The 24,514-nt window shown below is 31.7% G+C and overlaps 1 protein-coding gene across 2 annotated transcripts in view; it reads right to left on the minus strand.

Annotated features, from left to right (window-relative positions):
* The window catches only part of LOC114330654 (histone-lysine N-methyltransferase ash1), a 337,142-nt gene that overhangs the window by 249,128 nt on the left and 63,500 nt on the right, over positions 1-24,514 (minus strand). Inside the window, exon 1 of one of the 2 annotated variants that reach the window (XM_050650514.1) lies at positions 7,065-7,366. The exons of the other annotated variant lie outside the window; for it this stretch is intronic. Within the exon in view, the coding sequence (XP_050506471.1) occupies positions 7,065-7,202 (138 nt within the window). The 5' untranslated portion in view covers positions 7,203-7,366. Of the gene's footprint in view, positions 1-7,064; positions 7,367-24,514 lie in introns of those variants that run through there. 2 annotated transcript variants of the gene reach the window in all.

A 24,514-nucleotide genomic window follows, 5' to 3' on the forward strand; every position in this document is an offset into this window, starting at 1 on the left:
GAATAGATTATTAAAAAAAAAGAATACTTTAAAATATTTTGACATATCCGTGTCATACTTGGCAGAAAGTGTAGGAACTGTACACCCTTAAATTGTTAAAATGTTAAATAATCGTTTCTGGCTATTACCAGAGGCGTACGACAGGGGAAAGTGAATGGTTGACCCTTCCCAAATTCTACGGCAATGATGGAACTGCTATTTTAGCATACATTTTAGATTCTCCAATACATTCTATGTAAATAATATACTCTTCATTCGTAACGATAAAGTCATTAGTTTTCGAGATATTTGAAGCTAAAAATGAAAAGGCACACTTATTTTGATTAATGTATTTTGCTCTTTCGCCATTAGCTTCAAATATCTCGAAAACTAAGGGCTTTATCGTTACGAATGAAGAGTATGTTTTTTACATAGAAAGTATTGGAGAATCAAAAATTCAACTAAAATAGAAGTTCCGCCAGTGGCGTAGAATTTGGGAAAGGTCAACCATTAACGTTCCCCGTCGTACGCCTCTGGTAGTAGCCAGAAACGTTTTTTAAGGTGTACAATACCAGCACCACTTACCAAATTTCGTGTTGTTGTCCTATGCCTGTCAGGAAATATTCAAAAATAAATAAAATAAAAGTTTAACTTTGACACCCTGTATTTAGGTTATTATCAACTTTTGTACTAAGGTAAGTTAGCTTAAATCGACCTATTTTAATCTCAGGAATCTACGGTTAAGCTATGGTCCATTCTTTACCAAACACCCTGTATAAGTATTTTGAGTCAGAATAAAATAAAAATGATTCTGCTTGGGTTACTATAAATAAATTAATTTTTGCCTATCAATAATGTTTAATGACTTCATTTGTTGTTTTTATACGTTATAAAAGGTATCCATGTAAAAACTTCACACTGTTCAAAATTTTTTGCATCAATAATAGATAGTTTTCGGAAAATTTAAAATGAGAAAGATACGTTCCTATTCATAGAAAATACATTAAGAATAGTAAACCATTAATACTATTTTACAGCTGCATATACGCATTAGTTTTAATTGAATTGCGATTATTAGCTAATGTCTTTTCGAGTTTTGTCTATCCATGAAAGGAAATGGTAAGTAAGTGTGATAACAAAATTAAAGGGTGCGATCAAAAATACGCAGAAATTCGCTCATTTATCCACTATATTTTATTAAGAGGAAACAGTAGCGATCAACAGGTAGCGAAAACGCGTTCCAAGATTGCGGCTGTAATTTTGAATATTTTTTCGAGATATTTGGCACACGTATTCGTAATATAATAAAGAATGGCGGTACAGAGCCCAATTTGAAAAATATATTAATATGTGGAAATTACTCTGTAATTAAATACAAAATATTAAAAAAACGAGCCTGTACCGCCATTAAGAAGAACAAAAAAATACACTTTCTTCAAATAAACTTTTTTATCCTATGCCTAGATTTTGTCATTTTGGAACTACTAATGAAATAAAAAAAATTTAGTAGTTCCAAAATGACACAAAATCTAGGCATCGGATAAAAAAGTTTATTTGAAGAAAGTGTATTTTTTTGTTCTTCTTAATGGCGGTATAGGCTCGTTTTTTCAATATTGTATTTAATTACAGAGTAATTTCCACATATTAATATATTTTTCAAATTGGGCTCTGTACCGCCATTCTTTATTATATTACGAATACGTGTGCCAAATATCTCGAAAAAATATTTAAAATTACAGCCGCAATCTTGGAACGCGTTTTTGCTACCTGTTGATCGCTACTGTTTCCTCTTAAGGTTATAAGGCGAAAAATGGGAAAATAATTTAAAAAAATGATTTTTTCGCATTTTGAGAATTTTTAGGTTGAATATAATTATTTTATTTCAAGATTCATAGCCTGCTAGAGAATAGATGAAAAACTATTCATCTATCTAATTTTGAGGAGGTGTACAAGTAAGTGTAAAAAGGTTGCAAAAACGCGATTTTTACCAATTTTGTCGTTGTAAATAAGTTAAATCGGGACTTTCACAATAGGATTTTATAATGTGGAAAGAAAAATGCAGAAAGATATTTTTTATTTAGCAACTGACTTTTGAGGTTATGTGCGAAAAAATATGTAAAAACGGTTTTTACAACTTTTTCTTTCTTTCCGCTGAAATTAAAAATTTTGCCTCTGCCATTAAAAAGGAAGAAAAAAAATTCACAAAAAAATACTATTTAAAAATTGGCCAAAACATTATCATAACCTAAAAAATTATTGATAATTTCAAAAAAATTGCCTAGACCCAATTTTCAACCTAAAACTCTGAAAAATCAGGCTGTTTTTTATTCAAAAGACACATCTTGAATTTTTTCAGATTTTTTGTAAAAATCTTTTCTTGATTTAAGAGGTTCGATGGCTTCTGGGAAGCTAAAAATTTATAGATAGACCGACATTTTTATGATTTATAGATAGACCATAGACCAAGTTCTGGTTTCAAATAAAAACTCTCTTTTTCATCTTGCACTATTCGAGAAAAATGGCAGTTTATTTTAATTATGATGATAGAAAAATTATATTCACGTAAGGATATTTTTTTTCATAAATAATAATATAGAATCATAATGTCATTGCATCTTAAACACTCTGTCACTCTCCCTCCCAATTAATATGAAATATATTTTAAAAGCTGAAGAGTATACAGTGGCCTAACTAGACGTGATACAAATAATATACAACTGCCTAACCTCAAACACTCATTCAAACTTTCATACCCACCCAGAACAAAACAAACAATGTATCCATATGATAAAAATTAGGGTGCATATGAAATCAACTCGACATGTGATAGCCCATGCTACCGAGGACGTAGATTCGGAGGTATAGAAAAAGGGAAGAGATTTATGAAAAATTTAGCATTAAAATCATACGCGATTTGGTAATCGTCATTTTGTAATTAGTGTTCTTGGATTGGAAAAATCCGCGACTGGATTTTTTTTTCAATTTTTTTTAAAAGTTACTTAGAAATTTCCTCCAATTTCTCGACCCAGTCAGCAATACCCAGATCAAATAAACACTTTAAGCTACAGCAGCTGTAATCACAGGAGATTGAACCTTAACATTATAACTGGGATTTTGACATTACGTTGAAAGGTCCAAGAATAATGACTATGTAGTAATAATTCTCCTTTCTGACCTACAAGCATCCTAAAATATGCAGAAAAACTTAATTTTCAGTACAAAATAGATCTGCGACTTTGAATTCAATTAGTGTGTGTATCGAGGTACAATCGAACATGGTGACAAATGACAAACGGCTCAGTGATGTTCATTGATTGATCCCAACCCAAACCAGGAGGCATTGCTATGCTAGAAAACCGGAATATACGTACTTATTAAAACCAATAGGACATGTTATACGGACATAACTAAAGAAGCCTCTAAACGAGCCCGTAGGTAACATTGCTAAAAATGAATACTGTAACTAAAGAGTTAATTCCGACCGAACTCACATAACGGTTGCACCTCGTAGATTGGTTTAATGAAGTCAAGAAGCTTTTCGGCGCTGCGCTGACTGTTATAAGAACCGGATAGATGCAAGGTCAGGCGATAACTAGAGATGAGCAGAACTGGGGATTGCAATCCAGCAGCATTTTCAATCCAGCTGGATTTTTGCAAGATTGGCCTGAATCCAGCTGGATCCAGCAAAATGTGGAATCAAAATAAAAACACGATTTCAATGTTTTTTGTCTGTATTCTAAATTTCTGAACAACAGAAACATGAATTATTTAGTTTTTTTGAAAGTGAGACCTTAAAAAACATAGGCCTAACCTACTGCGCACAGAACTGCATAATATATAGCTGGTTGCCGAGAAAGCCCTTTCGGCCTCTATACTGGTCGGTTTTAAGATCATTAAATAGACATAGACCATGGACAAATGATCGTTTTTCACTCCTTCGGTCTCAAAAATGGCCATTTCCCTTTCCAAAATCTTTTCGTAATCTTTTTGTGAACCAGTTTTTTTTGGCTATAAATGTTTTTTATTTCTCGTTTCAATTCAATCCCAAGTTCTTGTTCCAAAGTAAAATTCACGGGCTCCGGATTAGTTTGCCGATGTTCTTCCATTTTCTCTTGCACTGGTTCCATAGTTACTTGTTTATTTATAGAATCAACCAATTTTTCATCTCTTGTCGCATTGCATTCTTTTTCAGCTTAGTAAAATCAATATTTCTTTGGTTATAAAAGTTTTCTCTTTCTCGTTTCAATTAAATGTTCCAGTCCAGTAAAATTCACGGGCTCCGGATTAGTTCGCCCATGTTCTTCCATTATGTCCTCTTGCACTGGTTCCAAAATCGGTGTTTCAGCATGAGGAAATAACCAGGACTGTTTAGTCCTTCGGCATACTTTTTTGGATTTTATAAGTCCACTAATGTACTTGTAATTTTAGAGAGGCACCGTTCCACGATTCTCTTGCGTAGTGCTTCAGATATATCGGCACTGAGACTGAAGTCCTGGCTATTAAGTTTGTCTAAGACAAATTTTATGGTGGACAAAGTCAACTCTCATCTGCAAAGAGCTTTTACAACCAGTTTCACCAGTTAAAAAGTGGCGATCAACTCATTGATTATTGACCATTCGCCAGCAGAGAATTTATCTCGGAATCAATGTCTATCAACGCTTTATCGATGCAAACTTTTAGGCTGTAGAAGCTTTTCAGAACGCTCTGAGGCTGAGCTACTGCTAGCGTTATAGAACGGCAAGTTGCCGACTCACGGCTTTGAATAAAGAGGGTAATGAAGACATTAAGTAACTTATTTCAAAATTAATATGTTTGCGGATCCAGCATGTAAAAAAAGCGCTGGATCCAGCTGGATTGCTGGATGCTGGATCCAGCAATTGCAATCTCTAAGCAGAACATTCCAGAAGGAACCTATTCAATATAATAAGCACGCCAATATTTAGGAGTAAGTTAGTGTATAAAAGATAAATTCAAGCTGAAAAGTTGTATAAATAAATCGTATATAAATCGAACCGTGAGTTTTATTTTAACTGTAAAATACTTTATCCACAAAAATTCTTCATTGGGTTTTTTCTTCAACTGAATTTCATTTAAAGTTGTTCAAAGTTTATAAGAAATGGATGACACATCTCAACATATTTGTAGATCGATTGATGACAATCCACATTAAGGAGAACTAAGAGTAGATATTAGCATTAAAATGTGGAGGACGTGCGTAATAGTGTTGTGGATAACACAGGGCGACAAAGTTTGACCGATGTTCAGACCCAGAGAACCGAATATACTTTTCAGAAGTTTTCTTCAGCGCCAAATCCGAATCTGAGCTCCAAATTGCCAAATTGACTGGCTTCTGAGATATCCTAACCTAAAAGTACAAAATAGCGGTTTAACAGAACTGTTTTCCAAATCAAACAATCTCTAACCTAAAACCAATCTCTCTTTCAGTTCACAAGCAAGCGAACCCACCTAACCCTGGAATCCCTAAGATTAATTGCTTATTGTATCACTTCAAAACAAAATCACATACAGTAATTGTGATTACTCATCGAAACAAAACACATCTAACTCTATCAACCCCAACAAATCACCCCAAACCTTAGAACCAGTAAGACTTACACTTTAAGGCGTTATGTGTATTATTTTAGGATAGAAAAAATTAACAGGTCTACATAAGCTCAAAAATTCCCAAAAATAATTATTTTTGCACTCTTAGATAAGGCTACCTCAGAAACCAGAGCCTATTCGGAGGTCAAATTCGCATTTAGTGCACCAAAAATCTTAGGAAAAGTATATTCTGATTTCTGATTGTCGCCCTGCGTAATTGCCGCCCGGTAGACATTGTCAGAATAAGTATGAAAAAACTTTGTGTAAGCCAGACTGCAGAATTACATGATAAAAAATGTTAAACCATTTTGACAGGAATCCATCAGACTGTTTGCGCCGATTTTTTACGGTTTATGGATAAAACGTGAGGGCTTCAGTCTAAATCAGAATAAAATTGTCTAACGATGGTAGAAACGAGTGGGTCTGTATCATAGAGAGTAAAAACAATTACATGGGCTAGAAAAGTTTGTCATTCCAAGGTTTTTTTCAATGATTCCAAACAATATTTATTTGATTCTCAGGGTATCAAACAATTAATTGGGAGTGCACACTTTCTTGACCGATTAGCAACAATTATTTCAATTACATAAACAATAATTTGACAATGGAACACGAATTAATAATTGTCGAAACATAATCATTCTTGGCAAGATTTTTCTTTTTCTGACTTTTATCTCATTCCAAATCTTAGAAATTTTTGGGTAAAAAACAATAAGTGGTCATAACAACATTAAAATAATGTTTTGGAGATTTTCTAGATAGAATTCAACAGAGAGCGCCGGTTATTGGAGGAATTTTAAACATGGCGCAGTTATATTTTCATTTTGCTCTCGTATATCCAATATACATAAGTAACTATACATTCACTAAATATGTATAATGATTATGTTACAATATACAGTGATGAGTGCGCTTATAACTGGTAAAATAATGTAAAATATGGAAACCATATTAAGTTGTGAGATTAAAGAGATGAAACTACTAGGTGGGAAATTTAGCGATAGAAACCTATAAATTTACATTATATTGATTGTTTCCCACCTTTAGACGTATCGGCCGAGTTTGGCAACTACCACTATGACAGTGACAATTTTAGTTGACATACTTCTCTGATACGTCTAAAGGTGGGAAACAATCATTATAATGTGAATTTATAGGTTTCTATCGGTTTTCCCACCTCTACTAGTTTTATTTCTTTTTATCTCACAACTTAATATGTTTTCCATCTTTTGCGTTATTTTGCCGGTTATTAGCGCGCTCATCACTGTATAAAGGAACAACAAAAATGTTCAATACAATAATAGCATCATGAAATTCCTCCCAATATTTTACACAAAAAAAGTTTGTTAGTACACTGTCAATATGATTTGATTAATAATTTCCACGGAAATATAAGCTTATATTGAAAATAGTATCCTTTTCTAACACATTTTAATACGCCTATGAACTAATACAAAAAGAATATCAAAAATGACAGTAACCTTGTAGGGCTCCAGATCCTGTCCTAAACCATCCTGACTCCTGTATGACTTGACCAGGTCGCTGACATATTCCCACACTCCTTCTGCCAACGCGCCGTTGTCCCATGCAGCTGCTCCTAATTCCACGTGACGTACCATGTCGGTTTCGTAGACACTCCTCGCGCACAAATCGAGAAACGACGTATTTATTGTTTAATCAAGTTTAATGAAACATTCGAGGTCGAACACTACTGTTTTTATAAACGCTCGTATATTTTGAGGATTTATTTGTCGGCATTTTATGTAGAAGGGAGCTTTTTGCGAATTCTGAAAGAAACCTTGATTAAGAGCCACGGTCATTTATTTTTAATGCACTTATACACTACCCAACATAACCAAGACATAATTTGTTTGCATACAAGTATTTTTAGAATTAATCGATGTTCGAAAATAATAGTGTTTTTACGACGTGGCTATCCAACCCTAGACAGGATGTTAAATTGTGACTGGTGAAAAAAGCATTAAACAAGTAATGCAGTTGAAATACTTCTAGAGAATATCTCGAGATAATGATCTAAATAGTAAGCATCCTGGAATGCTTTCAGGATTCGGTAAAGGGATGGCCTTTACGTTTAGCCTACGTAGTATAGAAATATACGAGAAAAATATAATGATCTTTAAACCAGAGGAGATGCTAACAGAACCAAAAGCAGATTAATACTTTGAAAACTGATGACGTCTAAAGACGTCATACCGTTACTACTGTCAGGTGCACATGACGGATATGCGCAACATTAGTTTAGAGGTTAGTATTATTTGTTTGACTTTGACGGAAACAAGTTGTTTTTCTATTGAGTATGTACATAAGAGTGTGTTTATAACGTCAGTTCAGATTCATTTTATGGATGAAGCATTTCCAAGGCCATCTCACCACTACAATTTAAATGCAGCGAAATGCATCGAGTTAGGCATGTTTCGTCTGCAATGAAAGGGTTAAAATTTGCCCATAAAGAAAATAAGAAATCAGTCATATATCTGGAATAGACGAAATTGTTAGATGGGACAGATAATGACGACCTTTCTGATATGCCCACAAAAAAAAGAATTGAGTTTAAAACGAGCACAATTCAAACATGAAGGCAATAAGTAGTGTAGACCACCAGAAATCACACAAAAGTGTGCTTTTACTCAACTTTGAAGGAAAGGAAGCTTTGAAAAATGTTCAGACCATGGTTTTAATAAAAAGAATTAACAAAATTTTGTAATGACCTGAAGTAGAAATGAGTTCAGCTTAGAAAAAGAGTATGCTGGCCTAAATCTGCAACACATCTTATTAATTAAATTAATATTTTCTGGCTATGTTGAGTACAATATTTAACAATTCATTCAGCTATATAAATTTAATTAAAAATTAATAAACCGCGCTCTCATAACACTAATTTTATTTATATTATGGATTAATACCAATTAAATCTTAAATATTACTTTAAAAACATATTACCCCAATGCCATATGAAAGGAAACAAAACAAAATTAAGAATAGCACAAAGAAGGATGGAGCGTTAAATCATAAGAGTAACAATAGAAGACAAGATACAAAATGAAGACCCACGAAACACAACCAGACTTACAGATGGGGAGAGAGTCTGCAGATTGAAATGGAGATGGGCTGGCCATGTGGCAAGGATGAAGGATGGACCAATAAGTTAACTGAATGAAGACCAATGACGTAAATATAATAGAGCAAGCCAAAGCTGTAAAAAGTGTCACAAACATGATACCCTTTGTTGTTGTTTATTGTTTTGAGTAGCAGGAATCCACAAAGTTGACACAATCAAAAGAAAGTTTTGTTTATAGTATGCGTCATTGGTCATGTTTGTCACCATTTATGTAAAAAGCACATTTTATTTTTAAAATTTTTGAGGATCATTTACTTCAATTTTAGTAAAATGACGTTCAACTGTCTTGTTTGTGGTCGCGGAAGTTCGAAAAGCGAAACATTGTCACTTTTCAGGTAAGTCATAATGAAAATTAGGTTGTGTTGATAATCAGTGAAGGCGTTTAGTTTATTTAATTAAGTATTATACAATATTATACTGGATACATTAAATGTTTGGTTTATTTTTTATTAAAATAATTTAAACTTAATTTTTCTAACTAGCTTTTTTGTTCACGTATTTCCTTTCGAAGAAAAATAAATTGATATTGTTTTGTCAGTTGTTTTATATGAAGTGAAATCGTGGACCTTGTCTGAGGCATCCATGAAGCGCATTGAAATGTAGTGTTTTTTTACAACAGCATATCGAGAATCAGCATAGTCACAGCGAAGCATAGTTATAAAACAACGCAAACTGGAATATCTGGGCCACGTAATAGCCTTATACACGACAACAATTTAACGTAGCGATGTGACTGTATAATTCGTTGGTGTCGATTTATCGAATGTGTGGACGCAAATCGACTTCGATTTTTGGTTAAAAATCTGCATCGATTTGCGTCCACACGTTCGATAAATCGACACCAACGAATTGTACAGTCACATCGCTACGTTAAATCGTTGTCGTGTAAGTATACAGAACCCTAACCAACCATCTTGGGCCAACCTATGGTTGGTTAGGGTTTTCGTTTAGAGTATCACCATGTTCCTGGAGGTAATCTTTTAACATCGGCGTTTAGCCTTTTTAATTTTCCAGTACAATAATGTAATTGAATTATAAGTACAACCATTGTTTGGTTCTGGGGCTAGTTAGCAAGTATATACGAATTCACTGATGATGGACTGATAGGTCCGAAAACGTTCTGAACGAACCTATTTTATTCAATCCATTGGGATTTTTTAAAATTTTATTAAATATGTATACCCATTACATCATAGAAGTGGTTTTACTTCATGTTAGAGTTTGTTTAGAACGCCATCATTTATATATAAAAATTGACGGGTCTCAACGTTTTTTATAATTTTTAAAACAAGGACAGAAATAATTTGATTTCAAAAGTGTCTTCCACCTTATATTATGCCAGTGATTGAAACATTCACTACAACAATAAAGAATTACATAGCAGTAAAAATAATAAGACACACATTCGATAAACAAACTGTTCTCATTCAACAAATTAGCATATTATTGTGAACAAACACACCCAGTATTAAGAAGACCAAAAAGAAAAAACGATCCTGAAATTTTCCAAATTAATGAAGATTTATGTCTTCACGGAATGCATCAATAAAATATTTAACAAAAGTGACTCCTTCTACCCTAAGTGAATAATTGAATTCTTGGAATCCTCCAACCTACTCAAAAGTACATAATACGGGGCATTCACGCTCTGATTTGTAGTACCACTAGTGGTACGACAAGAGAGAGAGAGTGATACTACTTTGTGGTCCCTCTAGTCGTACTACAACACTATTCACCACCCAACATTTTATCTTTCTAGCCGCCAAAAAAAGGTCTTACCTTTCAGCCATCTGTTTTCACGGTGGTGTACACTAAAAAATGTATCCAGTAAAGTCTATGCAAAATATAATTCGGAGGATTTGGGTAAATAAGTTGAGGTTTCATAATTATTAAGCATGACATAATTTTCGTTTCTCTATCATTTGTCTAGGGCTGATATGAACTAATTAATTTTTACGACTCTTGTAATTTTTACGACTTTTTAAGACGTAGGGTAGTTCTATTTTTAGTAAACTAAACTGGAGCTGGGATTTGCATTTAAAAATGAATAGTAAATTTGCATAAGATGCCAAAAGAAAATAGTTTTAGATTAATAAGAAACTGGTCTTTATTTACAGAAAGGAAAATGATTGGTCCCAACAAAAAGTAGATAATAAATAATCGTGTATTTTAATAAGGGTAATTTTTGTGACCATTTATTTTCTATTAAATATTTGCAAAATAGGAATGTTTGCGTAAAGAAACTTGTAGACATCCCATACGTAATATACTGCGAGGCATAAGTTAGGGATATAGAAAATTTATGCTCATTTTCATAGTTGATTTTTTCGTGAACGGATTAACGGATCCCGCTAATTTCTTTTACTATTTTAGATATTTCTTTAGTATTGTTTCGCTATAACTTTTCCCATGCGTCACGATTCATTTTAAAACAAATTAAGTCAAAACGTAAAGTGAAACGTACGCCGATGTGTGTAGTATAATATACATAGTATACATTATACAAAATGTATATACAATACATTATACAAAATGTATATACACATCGACGTTATGTTTTGACTTAATTTGTTTGAAAAAGAATCGTGACGCAATGGGAAAAGTTATAGCGGACGAACAATATTATTACAGTTGTGCAAAGATTTACTCAAACTTCTTTTTTGTACTTATACTGGGTGGAGGGAAAGAAATATTTTTCTTATGTTAAGTTTGAAACACCCTGTAGAGAGGACGAGGTACAATAATGCATCGGAATCGTATTATAGTCTTATGTTTGGTGAAATTTTTTTTTGAATGTGCCTGATATCTTTAGAAACAAAGAAAATAGACGGTTTTGTATTTTAACTTGTGTTTTATCCGAAACTAAAGTTTGAGACACCCTTTAGGGAGGAAGAAGTAAAGTGGTGGTTATGCATCGATACTATGTTGTAGTCTCATCTTTTGCGAATCATTTATTTTTTAAATTTTTCTGATATCTTTAATAACAAAGACACTGGACCGTTTTACTATTTAATATGTGTTTTAACTGACGACTGCGATACGTGAGGAGGTCACGTCTTATCATACCACTAAGACGACATTATTTCCAATATATAGTGCGAAAGAAAAAGAATATGTGTAATGTAACTCTCGATATTTAAAGAGCCTCCAGGGCTTAGATTCCGTGCACTGTAGATATCTACATGTCGCTTTCTATCGATATTTGAATATCAAAATATTTGAATTTTTAGCTTTAATTGAATTATTTTCTAGTTTTGCTAGGTTATACTCTAATTGATAGACTAGAGCAAAACTAGAAAATAATTCAATTAAAGCTAAAAATTCAAATATTTTGATATTCAAATATCGATAGAAAGCGACATGTAGATATCTACAGCATCATATCTGTAAATACATACCATATATATCTGTAAATACATATCATATCTGTAAATGCTAAAGAAATATCTAAGATAATAAAAACAAAAATTAGCGAAATCCGTTAATCTGTTCACGAAAAAATAAGCTATAAAAATGAGCATACATTTTCTATATCCTTAACTTATTATGACTCTCAGTGTAGTGGAAATTTTTAATCCAACATACAACATCGGCATTCACGCTCCAACTTTCTTTGTAATACCGCTAGTCGTACCACTAGTGGTATTACTAGTAGTACTACAACCCATTCACGGTCTGATTTTAGATCCAACATATCACTTTCTCTCTCTTGTCGTACCACTAGTAATACTACAAATCAGATCATGAATGAGGCCCTTAAATTTCAATTTCATCAACCATTCACAATTCACAACAAACAACTCAAGAAATATTTGTTTACATTTTATATACACAAGCTTCACAAAAATAATAGACTAAGAGCTGGTATATCTGAAAAATGCTAATAATTTTAGGCACGATAAGAGCTTATAACTTAAATAGTAGAACCTAAAAGAAATCGTATGAACACCGTGTCGTCACTTTTTAGTGGCACATGCGTCGACAGTGGCGCATCAAACTGTCCACTTATGGAAATAAATTAAAAGGTACCCTCCCTCACTCCCAGAATTCAATTTTTTTCAAGTCCTAGGTGATTCAGTGTAAATTTTAGCCAGTAACCTCAACATCAAAAACTTCATTTTTCGTTTTTATTTTTTTTTTAGCTGGGATCCAATCAATTCTAAAATTTCAAAAAAGTCACACGGCTTTTACAAAACATGTCTATTTTTTAATGGACCAGTAGGTTGAGTGTACATAAACTCAAAAAAAAATTTTGTTTTTTTTTTTTGAAAAAAGCGTATAATTTTTTTAATCTATATTTCTAATTTTTTTCAGATTTTTCCGTAATGTTCGCCACCTTCAAAAATAAAAAAAAAAAACTGTTTTTTAGGTGGGTTTTTGGGGTTTGAAAATGTTTCTCCCATTTTTAAATGTTCTAAAGGACTCAGTTACTTCAATTTACATATAACCTATAAAAAACATTGATTTGATCTATTTTGAAGTCTATAAAATAGGAAAAATCCCCAAAAATCCCCTAAAAAACAGTTTTTCGGATATTTCAAGGTGTCGAACCTTCCGAAAAATCTGAAAAAATTTGATAATATTCACAAGATTAAAAAAATAGACCTGCAACCATCCCCAAAAAGTTATATTTACGGTTTTTTTTCCAAAAAAAAAAATTTTTTTGAGGTTATGTACACTCAACCTCCGGGTCTATAAAAAAAAGACATGTTTTGTAAAAGCCTCAACTACGCGTAATATTTTGAAATTTTAAAATTGATTACATCCCACCAAAAAAAAAAATAAAAAACGAAAAATGAAGTTCTTGACGGTGAGGGAAGGGGGAGGGTGGGATGGGTTAAAATTACGCCGAGTCTTATTTTTTAATACGATAGAACTTATAAAAAATTTAATTCTGGGAGTGAGGGAAGATACCCTTTAATTTATTTATCCCCTCCATAAGTGGAAAGTTTAATACGCCACTGTCGACGCATGTACCACTAAGAAGTGACGACTCAGTGCTCATAAGTTTTCGTTTAGGTTCTACTATTTAAGTTATAGACTCTTATCGTGCCTAAAATGATTAGCAAAATTGATTAGCCGTTTGAACAACCTATTGTTCAAACGCTAATCAACAATGATCACTATCAAATATTTAATTACTGTCACAACTGTCAATGTCAACTTTGGTTGGGTTGCTGAAAACGTAATTGATTATAATTATGAGATTAGTTAATCAATTAGCATAACAATTATTAACGTAATTGATTAACTAATTTTATAATTGTAATCAATAATTATGTTTTCAGCAACCCAATCAAAGTTGACATTGACGTTGTGACAGTAATTAAATATTTGATAATAATCATTTTTGATTAGCGTTCGAACAACCGGCCCTTAGTCTATAAGGATCCCTTCATAATTGAATACACCACTAAAAAGGTTTCAATGCACCTCAAAAATTCCACGAATATCCATGATTCAATTTCCGCTTAAGTGAAATAATAATAGAACAGTCTAGAAGACCCGTGACAACAGCAGGTGCCCTCGAAACGACCCTCCGTATAATTCCACCCCAAGCGTTAGATTCTCTGGAAAATTCCTCGGAGATGAAAATAATATTTTCAAATCAATTATTAAAAAAACACTCGTTTACAGATTGAAAAATACTATCAGGAATACCTTATAGATGGAAACGAGGGTGATACAAAATATTTAGTTTATTAAAAGCAATTTCAATGTCAAACTGGAAGAATAAAAACCTATCTACAAATCTACTTAGAGAAATTGTTTTTGATTTTAGAGAATCGAAGTATTTTTATCAAATGAAAACGTGATTTAAAAAAATACAAAATATACCTATAACAAGAAAGCGCAAAAATGACATTTATACAGTGAGCACGTAAAAGTTGGAATAAAGTAATTTTTTTCTGAATTGGCGATTTTGGAACTAATCCCGAAACAGGCCGATTTTTATTTTTAAATTGATTTTTTAGCATGTATATCGTACTAGTGACGTCATACATCTAGACGTGATGATGTAATCGATGATTTTTTTTTAAATGAGAATAGGGGTCGTGTGATACCTCATTTGAAAGGTTATTCAATTCTCTATTCAGTAATATAAATATTAACATAATTATTTATACAGGGTGCCCAAAACTTTTTTTTTAATTAAATTAATTGACACAAAAAGAAGAATGTAATTTATTTAAAAAATACATTTTACTACTATCATGAAACAAGAAAAAATGTTTATTTGACAAATAAACTTTGCTTTTCGCTTAAATTAAATGTTCAAACTGCCAAAAGGCAGGTGAGCGATAGCTTGAACAATGAATTTAAGCGAAAAGCAATGTTTATTTACCAATAAATTGCATACATTCTTCTTTTTGTGTCAATTAATTTAATAAAAAAAACTTTTTGGACCCCCCGTATAAATAATTATGGTAATACTTACTGCGTGGAGAATTTCAAATGAGTTAACACACGACCCTTATTCCCATTAAAAAAATCATAGATTACGTCATCACGCCCAGATGGATGACGTCACTACTATAATATATATGCCAAAAAACGTAATTTAAAAACAAAAATCGACCTGCTTCGGAATTTTTTTTTTCAAAATGGCCCTTTCACGAAAAGTTGAATTTATTCCAACCTTTATGTGCTCACTGTATAATAATGAAAACGTTGGGATGGAAAGGTTAGATTAGGCCATCAATACACTTGTCATGTCAGGATCCAAAATCATGTAATTCAAAACAGTCAACAACATCAACAGTTCAAAAGAAAATTTGAATAGAAAAACACGGCAGAAGGGGAATTTGGAACTTAAATAATTTATATACGAAAGAAACTGCAACCAATAATACAAATAAGATATTAAAAACCGAAATATTCGAACAAGTGAAATCTTATAGGAAACAAGATGCAAAAAGGAGATGAATAGAAAGGAGAAATAATGGTAAAATATGTGTAAACAAACAAAACATAGATAAAAACATTGAAAGAAACTTCTTGACAATAAATAACATTGAACAATAAACCAAATTAAACCTTAAAGGGGATAGAATGGCATATTTCAAGTATAAATTTTATGTTTAAATTTATCTTTTGCTAATAAATGAAGCTTGTTAAAAATAACATAAATGTATTAATCCATAACAAAATAAAAACATTCAAAACATACGTTTTTGACAACCCCTCTCACAACTTCACTGTCAACTGTCAAAACAAACACATCACAATCCATTTGTCAAATTTTATACAACTAATTTATTGGTGCTTATGTTTTTTACCCTAAAACGCATATTGCAGAAAAAATGAGATGAAAATTTCCACTGATAAATATTGCGCAATATTAAGTCCTTAACACAGTCCGAAATAACGGAACTTACATCCAAAACGGTCGAAACTTTTTCACTCACAATTCCCAAATTGAATATTAATAATCCAGGAGTTATATTTTCACAAAATCTCACTAATAACACGTTAAAATTATTGTTGTCAAATGACAGTCACTTCAAATTCGCCTTTTCGCGCGCAGAGTAAATCATAATCTATCCGGCTGTGATTGAATACACCGTTCGCATGTCGATTAGCGTTTGTTATGAAAGCGCGTAGTAGTACAAACACACAACACACTAGATCTGCTCGAAGATCGGCTACCGGCCGCTTTCTGTCGTTTCGCCTTCGCCCGGTTTTAGAGTGTAAATGAGAAATGAATGGGTAGCGCGAAATGCCAAAAGGAACTTGACGGATTAGACAGGGGTGTACGTATCGAAGTTGTTTTGTATTCTATCAATTAAATTTTTCTTCTTTTAATAAAAATTATTTCTTTTTGAAGTTATACTTCTTTACGCGCGATATGAGGGTGAATTTTTATATGTTAAAACCTACGATCCCGGCGCATGCGCATTATAATTTTGTTCTGATTGGATGTTCAAATGACATGTCAAAAATTATCCAATATGGCAGCTGTAGCGCAGCTGTGGTTTGGACGGTTGACGGTTTGGTTATGTATGGTTGTTGCGTTTTAAAATTTGTGGGAAGAGAAACAACAAAGGTTAGTTAATACTTATACTGCCTTTTTAAATAGTTTTCATATTATATTTTTGAAGTTATACTTCAAAATGTTTTAATTTATATATGTATCAGTCCAGAAAAGGTGTGGAAAGAATATATTAGTGTTTTTAAATATTTTTTTCTACAAACGTGTTAAAAATGCAATTTTTAGGACTCCATAGAAGCGTTAAAAATGCTACTTTAAGGCACTAGTGCTTTAAAATTTTTAAGGCACTGCAGTTAAGAATTGTCAAATTGTGAAACGTCAAAATATTTATATTTCATTTATTAACATTAATATTAATAATACAACTTGCGCAATTTGAAAAAGGTGGTTTAAAAGGTTTTTTATTATAATTTTGTGTCTTTGGATTTGTCTTCCTTGGGCGTAAAATAATAAAACGTCTATTTTTATATTCCACTTGTCACCGTGATGTATAATTATGTACATCTGAAAGGTAACTAGCATGCGGCTTGATGGCCTTGTTGGTAGAGCATTGGACCAGAGATCAAAAAATCGCGAGATTGCGGGTTCAAATCCCGGACGATTCATATTTTTTTTTTTTTTAATATTTGGCATTGTTAAGTTTTGGTTCATTTTTGGTAATTATTGTTAATTTTTTGTATTGTAACTGTTAAGTAGGTATATTTATTTCGTTGAAATTATATTATAATAGAAGTATAACTCTTACGTGCGTACAAAGTACACACACATTCTTTTTTTAAATACCATTGACACGTTAAAGAAGAAAAAAATATATAAAAAAGAATGTGTGTGTACTTTGTACGCACGTAAGAAGTTATACTTCTATTATTTAATTTCAACGAAATAAATATACTTACCAGTTACAATACAAAAAATTAACAATAATTACCAAAAATTAAAAAAAAAAAGAATATGAATCGTCCGGGATTTGAACCCGCGATCTCTCGATCTCTGGTCCAATGCCCTACCAACCAGGCTATCAAGGCGCCTGTTATTGATGTTTCGCATATACATAATTACACATCACGGTGACATATAAAAATAGATATTTTATTATTTTACGCCCAAGGAAGACAAATCCAAAGACACAAAAATTATAATAAATATAGACCGATCAAATAAAATTACAATACATGTAAATCAAAATGTAATTCCGTACAGGTTGGAATAATTTTTTTATCAAAGTTTAGGTCCAAGCAAAAGATATTTTCAAGAAAGTATATGATTCATATGAGGGGATCATTGTTTAAATAATTCAAAATAGGTAATTTTTGCATAAAATTTATTTTTTTAGCTGCTGCGGTAATTCGTGTTTTTATTAAGGATTTTACAATTTATTTCTGCAAAGATGATGAAACAGTCTATTATATGAGACTTACTAAATTAATTTTGACCGGTAATTTATTTAAATAATTGTAAATCAAAATTGAAAAACATATTTCCAAAAAAATATTATTTGCAATATAAATAAGCACTATAAAATATTTTACTTTGCAGAAAAAGTTGCGCTATGATATTACTATAAATCGCTAAAAAAATTGGTTGATAAATATTAAGTAGTTTATGAGATATTTAATTTGTTTATAAAAAATTACCATTTTTTCAATTGCAAAAACGCGGTTGTTGCCGATAGCGTATACAAGTTTTTAAAGTCACATGTGTTTTGCTTTTATATATATTTTCGATAAATGTATTGACAAATCAAAATTTCAATTAAACACCCCTCAAAAATGGCGTTTGAAAATTGGTGTAATTTGTTTAAAATTTATATTTTTAATAACATCGCCGGGATTAAAAATTTTAAAATTATTTTTCGGTATTCGTATTCTTGGCAATTTTTAACATATTCACAAAAGCATAAAACTTTTCTAGAAGCATTTTTGGCCGAGATAGCTTTTCCCAGTTTAAAAATTCATAATTTGTTTATTTATCAATATTGACATTTAAAAGTACGTAAGTACATCTATATCCTTACTACTTAACAATGTCATTTCTACACATAATAAAAATTGTAGAATATTTTGAAACATGATGATTTTCGTTAGCACCTTAAATGAAAACTTTTTGTTTGAAAATTGGCGGAGGAGACTTTCCAATATCTCCGTTAATAATGGGCCAATTTCAATGTTTTCAACATTTTTTTCTGTTTTCTGTCAGCAGTAGAATGTATTTTGAGTTAAATAAATTACATACATTCTTCTTTTTGTGTTAATTAATTTAATTCAAAATAATTTTTCTTGGACACCCTGTATAAATAATTATGTCAATGTTAATATTAGTGAATCGAGAATTGAAGAACCTTTCAGCTAGCACACGATCCCAATTCCCTATTAAAAAAAAGGGGTGGGGGTTGTGGACGGGAGGGCGTTGACAAATGACAGATGTATGTACCGTAAAAAGTGTCCCTCTTAGACCAAAAATCGACCTGTTTCGTCATTTCCTTAAGATCTAATAAATACTGCCAAATATCAAGGTGGATTTTTTTCTTTGCCTCACACTGTATATATTTTAATATTCTACACAGAAAAAGTCTTAAACAAATTTTTAATGCTAATTCAGTATTACTTTTTTATTTTTTTTTTATAAAAAATCTTTTGTCTCAATTTTTATTTATCATATCTAGAGAAAAAAATCGAAAAAATTGTTTATAACAAATTGACGAATATTTTATTGTTAAAAGTGTCATTTACTGTGTCAGTTACTATTTTTATAAGCTACCATAAACTAAAAAAAAACATTGAAATTGGTCCATTATTAACGAAGGTATTGCAAAGTACTACTGCACCACTCTTCATGTAAAAAGTTTTCAGTTAAGGTCGCTACGAAAAACATTACTTTTCGTACTTCCGGGCCTAAAGTGACAACTTCACTCCCTTGTGACAGGTACTAAAGTGTCACATTTAATCCCTCCGGGATTAAATATTGACGAAACTCCCGGAACGATTAAATCACAAACAAACGAATTTAAGGGATATTTTATTGAAAAATATAATTAATTAGAATGGTAATTAACGTTAATATTCAAATTAATATTGTGACAGTTCGTCATATTGACCAGTCTTTCCTGGGTTAATGCAGCAGGTAACTGACGAGTAACAGATAGGTCCTTTTCATATTGAACTGGTGTTTGTTTCGAAGATCCTGCGGAAACAGGAAGCGAGAATGAGGACTGTGGCATAACTATAGTGGACGAATCGGCGACTTGACCAAATATTTTATCTGAAATTTTTTGTTTATTTTTAATAGACGATTCAATATATCCCTCGGCCACGTTGGAGGATTTCCATCCTCCATGTCTCTTCAGCACGTCTATTGTTGCTCCCGAATCAGCTAACAAAGACGCAGATGTGCGTCTAAAACAATGTCCCGTATAAGACGTCGCATTTTCTAATTTCAAGAAAGCTGCTATTTGCCGTGGAATTGTACCAATCATGTTTTTTCCTACTACTCGCGTAGTACATTCTTTGTTGATGTATTGAACAAAAAATTTTGAATGAGTTGTCCCTGTCTTTCGCAATGCCACATATTTCCGAAATATCGCCACAAAACTGATGGCACTGTTTTCTGAATTTTTGATCACAAAATTTCGGTCAATTTTATTTTTGGTGTTTCTAATCGCAATTAGGAAGGAATCGCCCAAATCTCTCACATCGTCGATTTCTAAATCAACCAACTCTTTTCCACGACAAGCTCCCGCAACGCCCAAAATAAGTGCAACCTACAAAAAAATTGATTTCTTAAAATTTCTGAATATAAACAAATTTCCAAATTTACCTTAAGCATTAAATATTTATCATCCGGAGCCTCCCGTAAGAACTGATCTACCTGCTCAGACGTGAGAATTCTTGACTTCTTTGGCTTAAATCCCTCATTTCTTCTCTTCAAAAAAGCTAATAATTTTGGAAATTTACTTATATCAATATCTTCTCTAATGTTAATAACCGATTTCAGCATTGAGTAATGTGCCCAGAGAGTTGAGGCACAAACCGCTTTTGATTTATCATCGAAGTAGACTAACAGCGCATTTTCAGTAGGTTGTCTCACATTTTTTAAGCGGCACCACTTTTTAAAAGCATCGTACTGCTGCTCGTATAGTTTTCTAGATTTCGGTGGTAACAATTCTTCACCTACTTCGGCTGCTCTTTTATCAATATCAGATACACCTTCTTCACTCATGATACCAATAATTATCAATAACAATGTTTCTTTACAATGACACTAGTAATGACAATGTTTCTAAATTATAACTGTCACAACGCAATGTTACTATGGTAACTTATTTTAAAGACAGTTTATTAAATGAGTTGAAGAGAGAAAAAACTGATTGAAATTATTGAAATAATTAATAAAATCATACCGGAAGTACGAAAAGTATCGTATATACCTTGCGACTGAAGTACATTTAATCCTTCAGGTAAATTATGGCCCTCCCTGCGGTCGGGCCATAAACTTTACCTTCAGGATTAAATGTACTACTTCAGTCCCGCGGTATATAATGTACTATTTTAAAATATTATAAAATTTTAACTCTATGTATAAATGACACTGTTAAGTAGTAGGGTTGATAGATGTACTCACGCACTTAAATGTTAATATTGATAAATAAACAAATTATGAATTTTTAAACTTGGAAAAGCTATCTAGAAAAGATTGGCAAAAAATGGATCTAGGAAAAATTTTTTCTTTTGTAAATGTGTCAAAAACTACCAGGAACACGAATACCGAAAAATAATTTCAAAATTTTTAATCCCGGTGATGTTATTAAAAAAACAAATTCTAAACAAATTACACCAATTTTCAAACGCCATTTTGAAGGGGTGTTTAATTAAAATTTTAATTTGTCAATAAATTTATCGAAAATATACATAAAAGCAAAAAAATGAGATCTTAAAAACTTGTATACTCTATCGGCAACAACCGCGTTTTTGCAATTGAAAAAATGGTAATTTTTTATAAACAAATTAAATATCTCATAAACTACTCAATATTTATCAACCAATTTTTTTGACAATACATAGTGATATCTTAGCGCAACTTTTTGACCAAAACAAAATATTTTATAGTGCTTATTTATATTGCAAATAATATTTTTTTGGAAGTTTGTTTTTTAGTTTTGATTTACAATTATTTAAATAAATTAGGGGCCAAATTGAATTTAGTAAGTCTCATGTAAAAGACTGGGTCTTCATCTTTGCAGGAAAAATTGTAAAATCCTTAATATAAACAAGAAGTGCCGCAGCAGTTAAAAAAGTAAGTTTTGTGCAAAAATTACCAATTTTTAATTATTTAAACAATGATCCCCTCATATGAATCATATACTTTCTTGAAAATATCTTTTGTTTTGACCTAAACTTTAATAAAAAATTTATTCCAACCTGTACGGAATTACATTTTGGTTTTATTTTATTTTATTGGGCTAATAATACATTTACTAAAAAACACTGATATATTATTTTAATGGCTTATTTGCGCTGATACATAATTTGAAAGATAAGCAACGAACAACATACTAGGAACCTATTGAACGTAAAGAAATAAATTATTAATCACCTAGGTAGATCTTGACCATAGAAATAAGTTGCTTTAAACTGCAGTTAAATATATCGCAGTAAATACTTAAGGCATTATAATAGCTGCACATGATGAATAGAGGATAATTCAACATAAGGTTAGTTCTAGCTTGTGTATTTCTGAATGTAATCGAATTTCTTAATGGATAAGACGGATAAGATTATAATAAATATACAATAAAATGTTTTAATAATACTCATCTTACTAGTGAGGAAGACAAATCCAAAGACACAAAAATTATAATAAATATATTTACTAAAAACACTAATATATTCTTTTCACACCTTTTCTTGCACTGATATATTTATACATAACCAGAAAGATTTAGCAACTAAACGCCATACTGTCTGTGTGCGCATGCGCGCAGTATTATGAAATTTTACTCTCAATCGCGCCTAAAGAAGTATAACTTCAAAAAGTCTACATCCCAATTTGTCCAGATGGGAGGATCTGTCGAAACGCAGACTATAATGGGATATTTTCCATAGGAGTCTATCTTTTTTTTTGGAAAATTTTCGCTGTTTTGGAAACAAAAAAATTATATAAGATAAAAGTTTCATTTCTCAATTTCATTTTTTAATTGAAAATTTAATGCTTATTATTTGAAAAATAGCAATCATTGGAAAAAAATCTGCAAAAAATTGAGTTTCTCCTGTAAATATTTTCGATTATTTCATTCATAGGAGAATTATTTCATTATTTTAAAGAAGAAACTCCAATGTTTTTTTTGCCATTTTTCAATTTCTAGTCAAATAAACTGCGCAATCAGAGAAAACGGGCAACCCACAAAATGGGTAATTTTGATGTCCAGAATTTCCTAAAGCTGTTGTCCGATTTAAGTAATTTTTTATGTAAAATTGAAAAACGAAACTTTTGCCTTCTATAATGTTTTTTGATGGAGTAATATCTCCCGCGAAAATATGGGCACAAATAAACGATTAAGCACAAGATTTGCGAGTATTTTTTTGTATTTGGTATTTTTTATTTATGTCGTTTTTATGCGATGAACAATTTGGCTGTTTTATCTATAAAGTTTGTATGTCTATGTTATAACATATTTAGCAGTTAATTTCAGACGTTACCCAGTTGGTAACAGTTGCAAAATTAGTAATAATAATTTTATAATATAAACCAATTTTCATTATAACGTATCTTAAAAATGGTTCTAAAGTATCCAAAAATCTATGCAAGGATATAAGAACTGACAGCCTATTATCTTCTACATTAGATTTCTAAAAGACCTCGATCATTTCAAACACAATAGCGAGATAAGGGGAGATACTTAGGTGGCCCAGGGGTCTCCTATCGCAAAAAATGTGTTTAAAAAAACATTCCTGAGCGATTACTTTAAAAAATCTGAAAAAAATCATGAACATAGGTACATTTTCAAGCCCAAAAACACCAGTTTTTTTTAGATTAAAATTGAGCTCAGAAAAAATATTTTAATTTTTCAAAAAAAATTAGGTTATGTAATAAGTTTTTGACAAACTTCGAAATAATTATTTTTCGTATACTTCTTTCCGTTATTTTGAATGTCAGGGCTAGATTTGCCATTTTCTCTCCATAATGTTCTTAATATTCGAAAAAATCCATTTTTTTGTTTCCCCCCTTTGTTTAGCACAAAAACTCAACTGCATGTCATTAAAAATAACGATTTTTGATCAAAATTGTTTGCTATTAGGTGTGGATCCCGCCTATGAAAAAAAAGTTGATTAATAGCAAGCTGAAAATTTGTTAACAGCTTAATGGTGTCTAGTCGGACAAACTTTGATGTATGGGAACACTGGAACAGGGGAAGTTTCAATTGTGGAACAGGCTAAAAATTTGGAACATCAGACTACGAAAACGTCCCATGTATTTTGTCGGACAGAACTTTCAATTGATTTGTAGCCCTTTCATTAAACTCTCATGCAAAAATCAGACTGCTATTTATCACCTGTCATAATTCTTGTCATTTGACATGTTCCAGTGTTGGACTTATTAAAATGCGCAGTTGGTGATAAATAACAGTCTGATTTTTGCATGAGAGTTTAATGAAAGGGTAACAAATCAATTGCAAGTTCTGTCCGACAAAATACATGAGACGTTTTCGTAGTATGACGTTCCAAATTTTTAACCTGTTCCACAATTAAAACTTCCCCTGTTCCAGTGTTCCCATGCATCAACGTTTGTCCCACTAAACACCGTTA

Source organism: Diabrotica virgifera, chromosome 5, assembly GCF_917563875.1.
Source record: "Diabrotica virgifera virgifera chromosome 5, PGI_DIABVI_V3a".
NCBI classification, from domain to species: Eukaryota; Metazoa; Arthropoda; class Insecta; order Coleoptera; family Chrysomelidae; genus Diabrotica; species Diabrotica virgifera.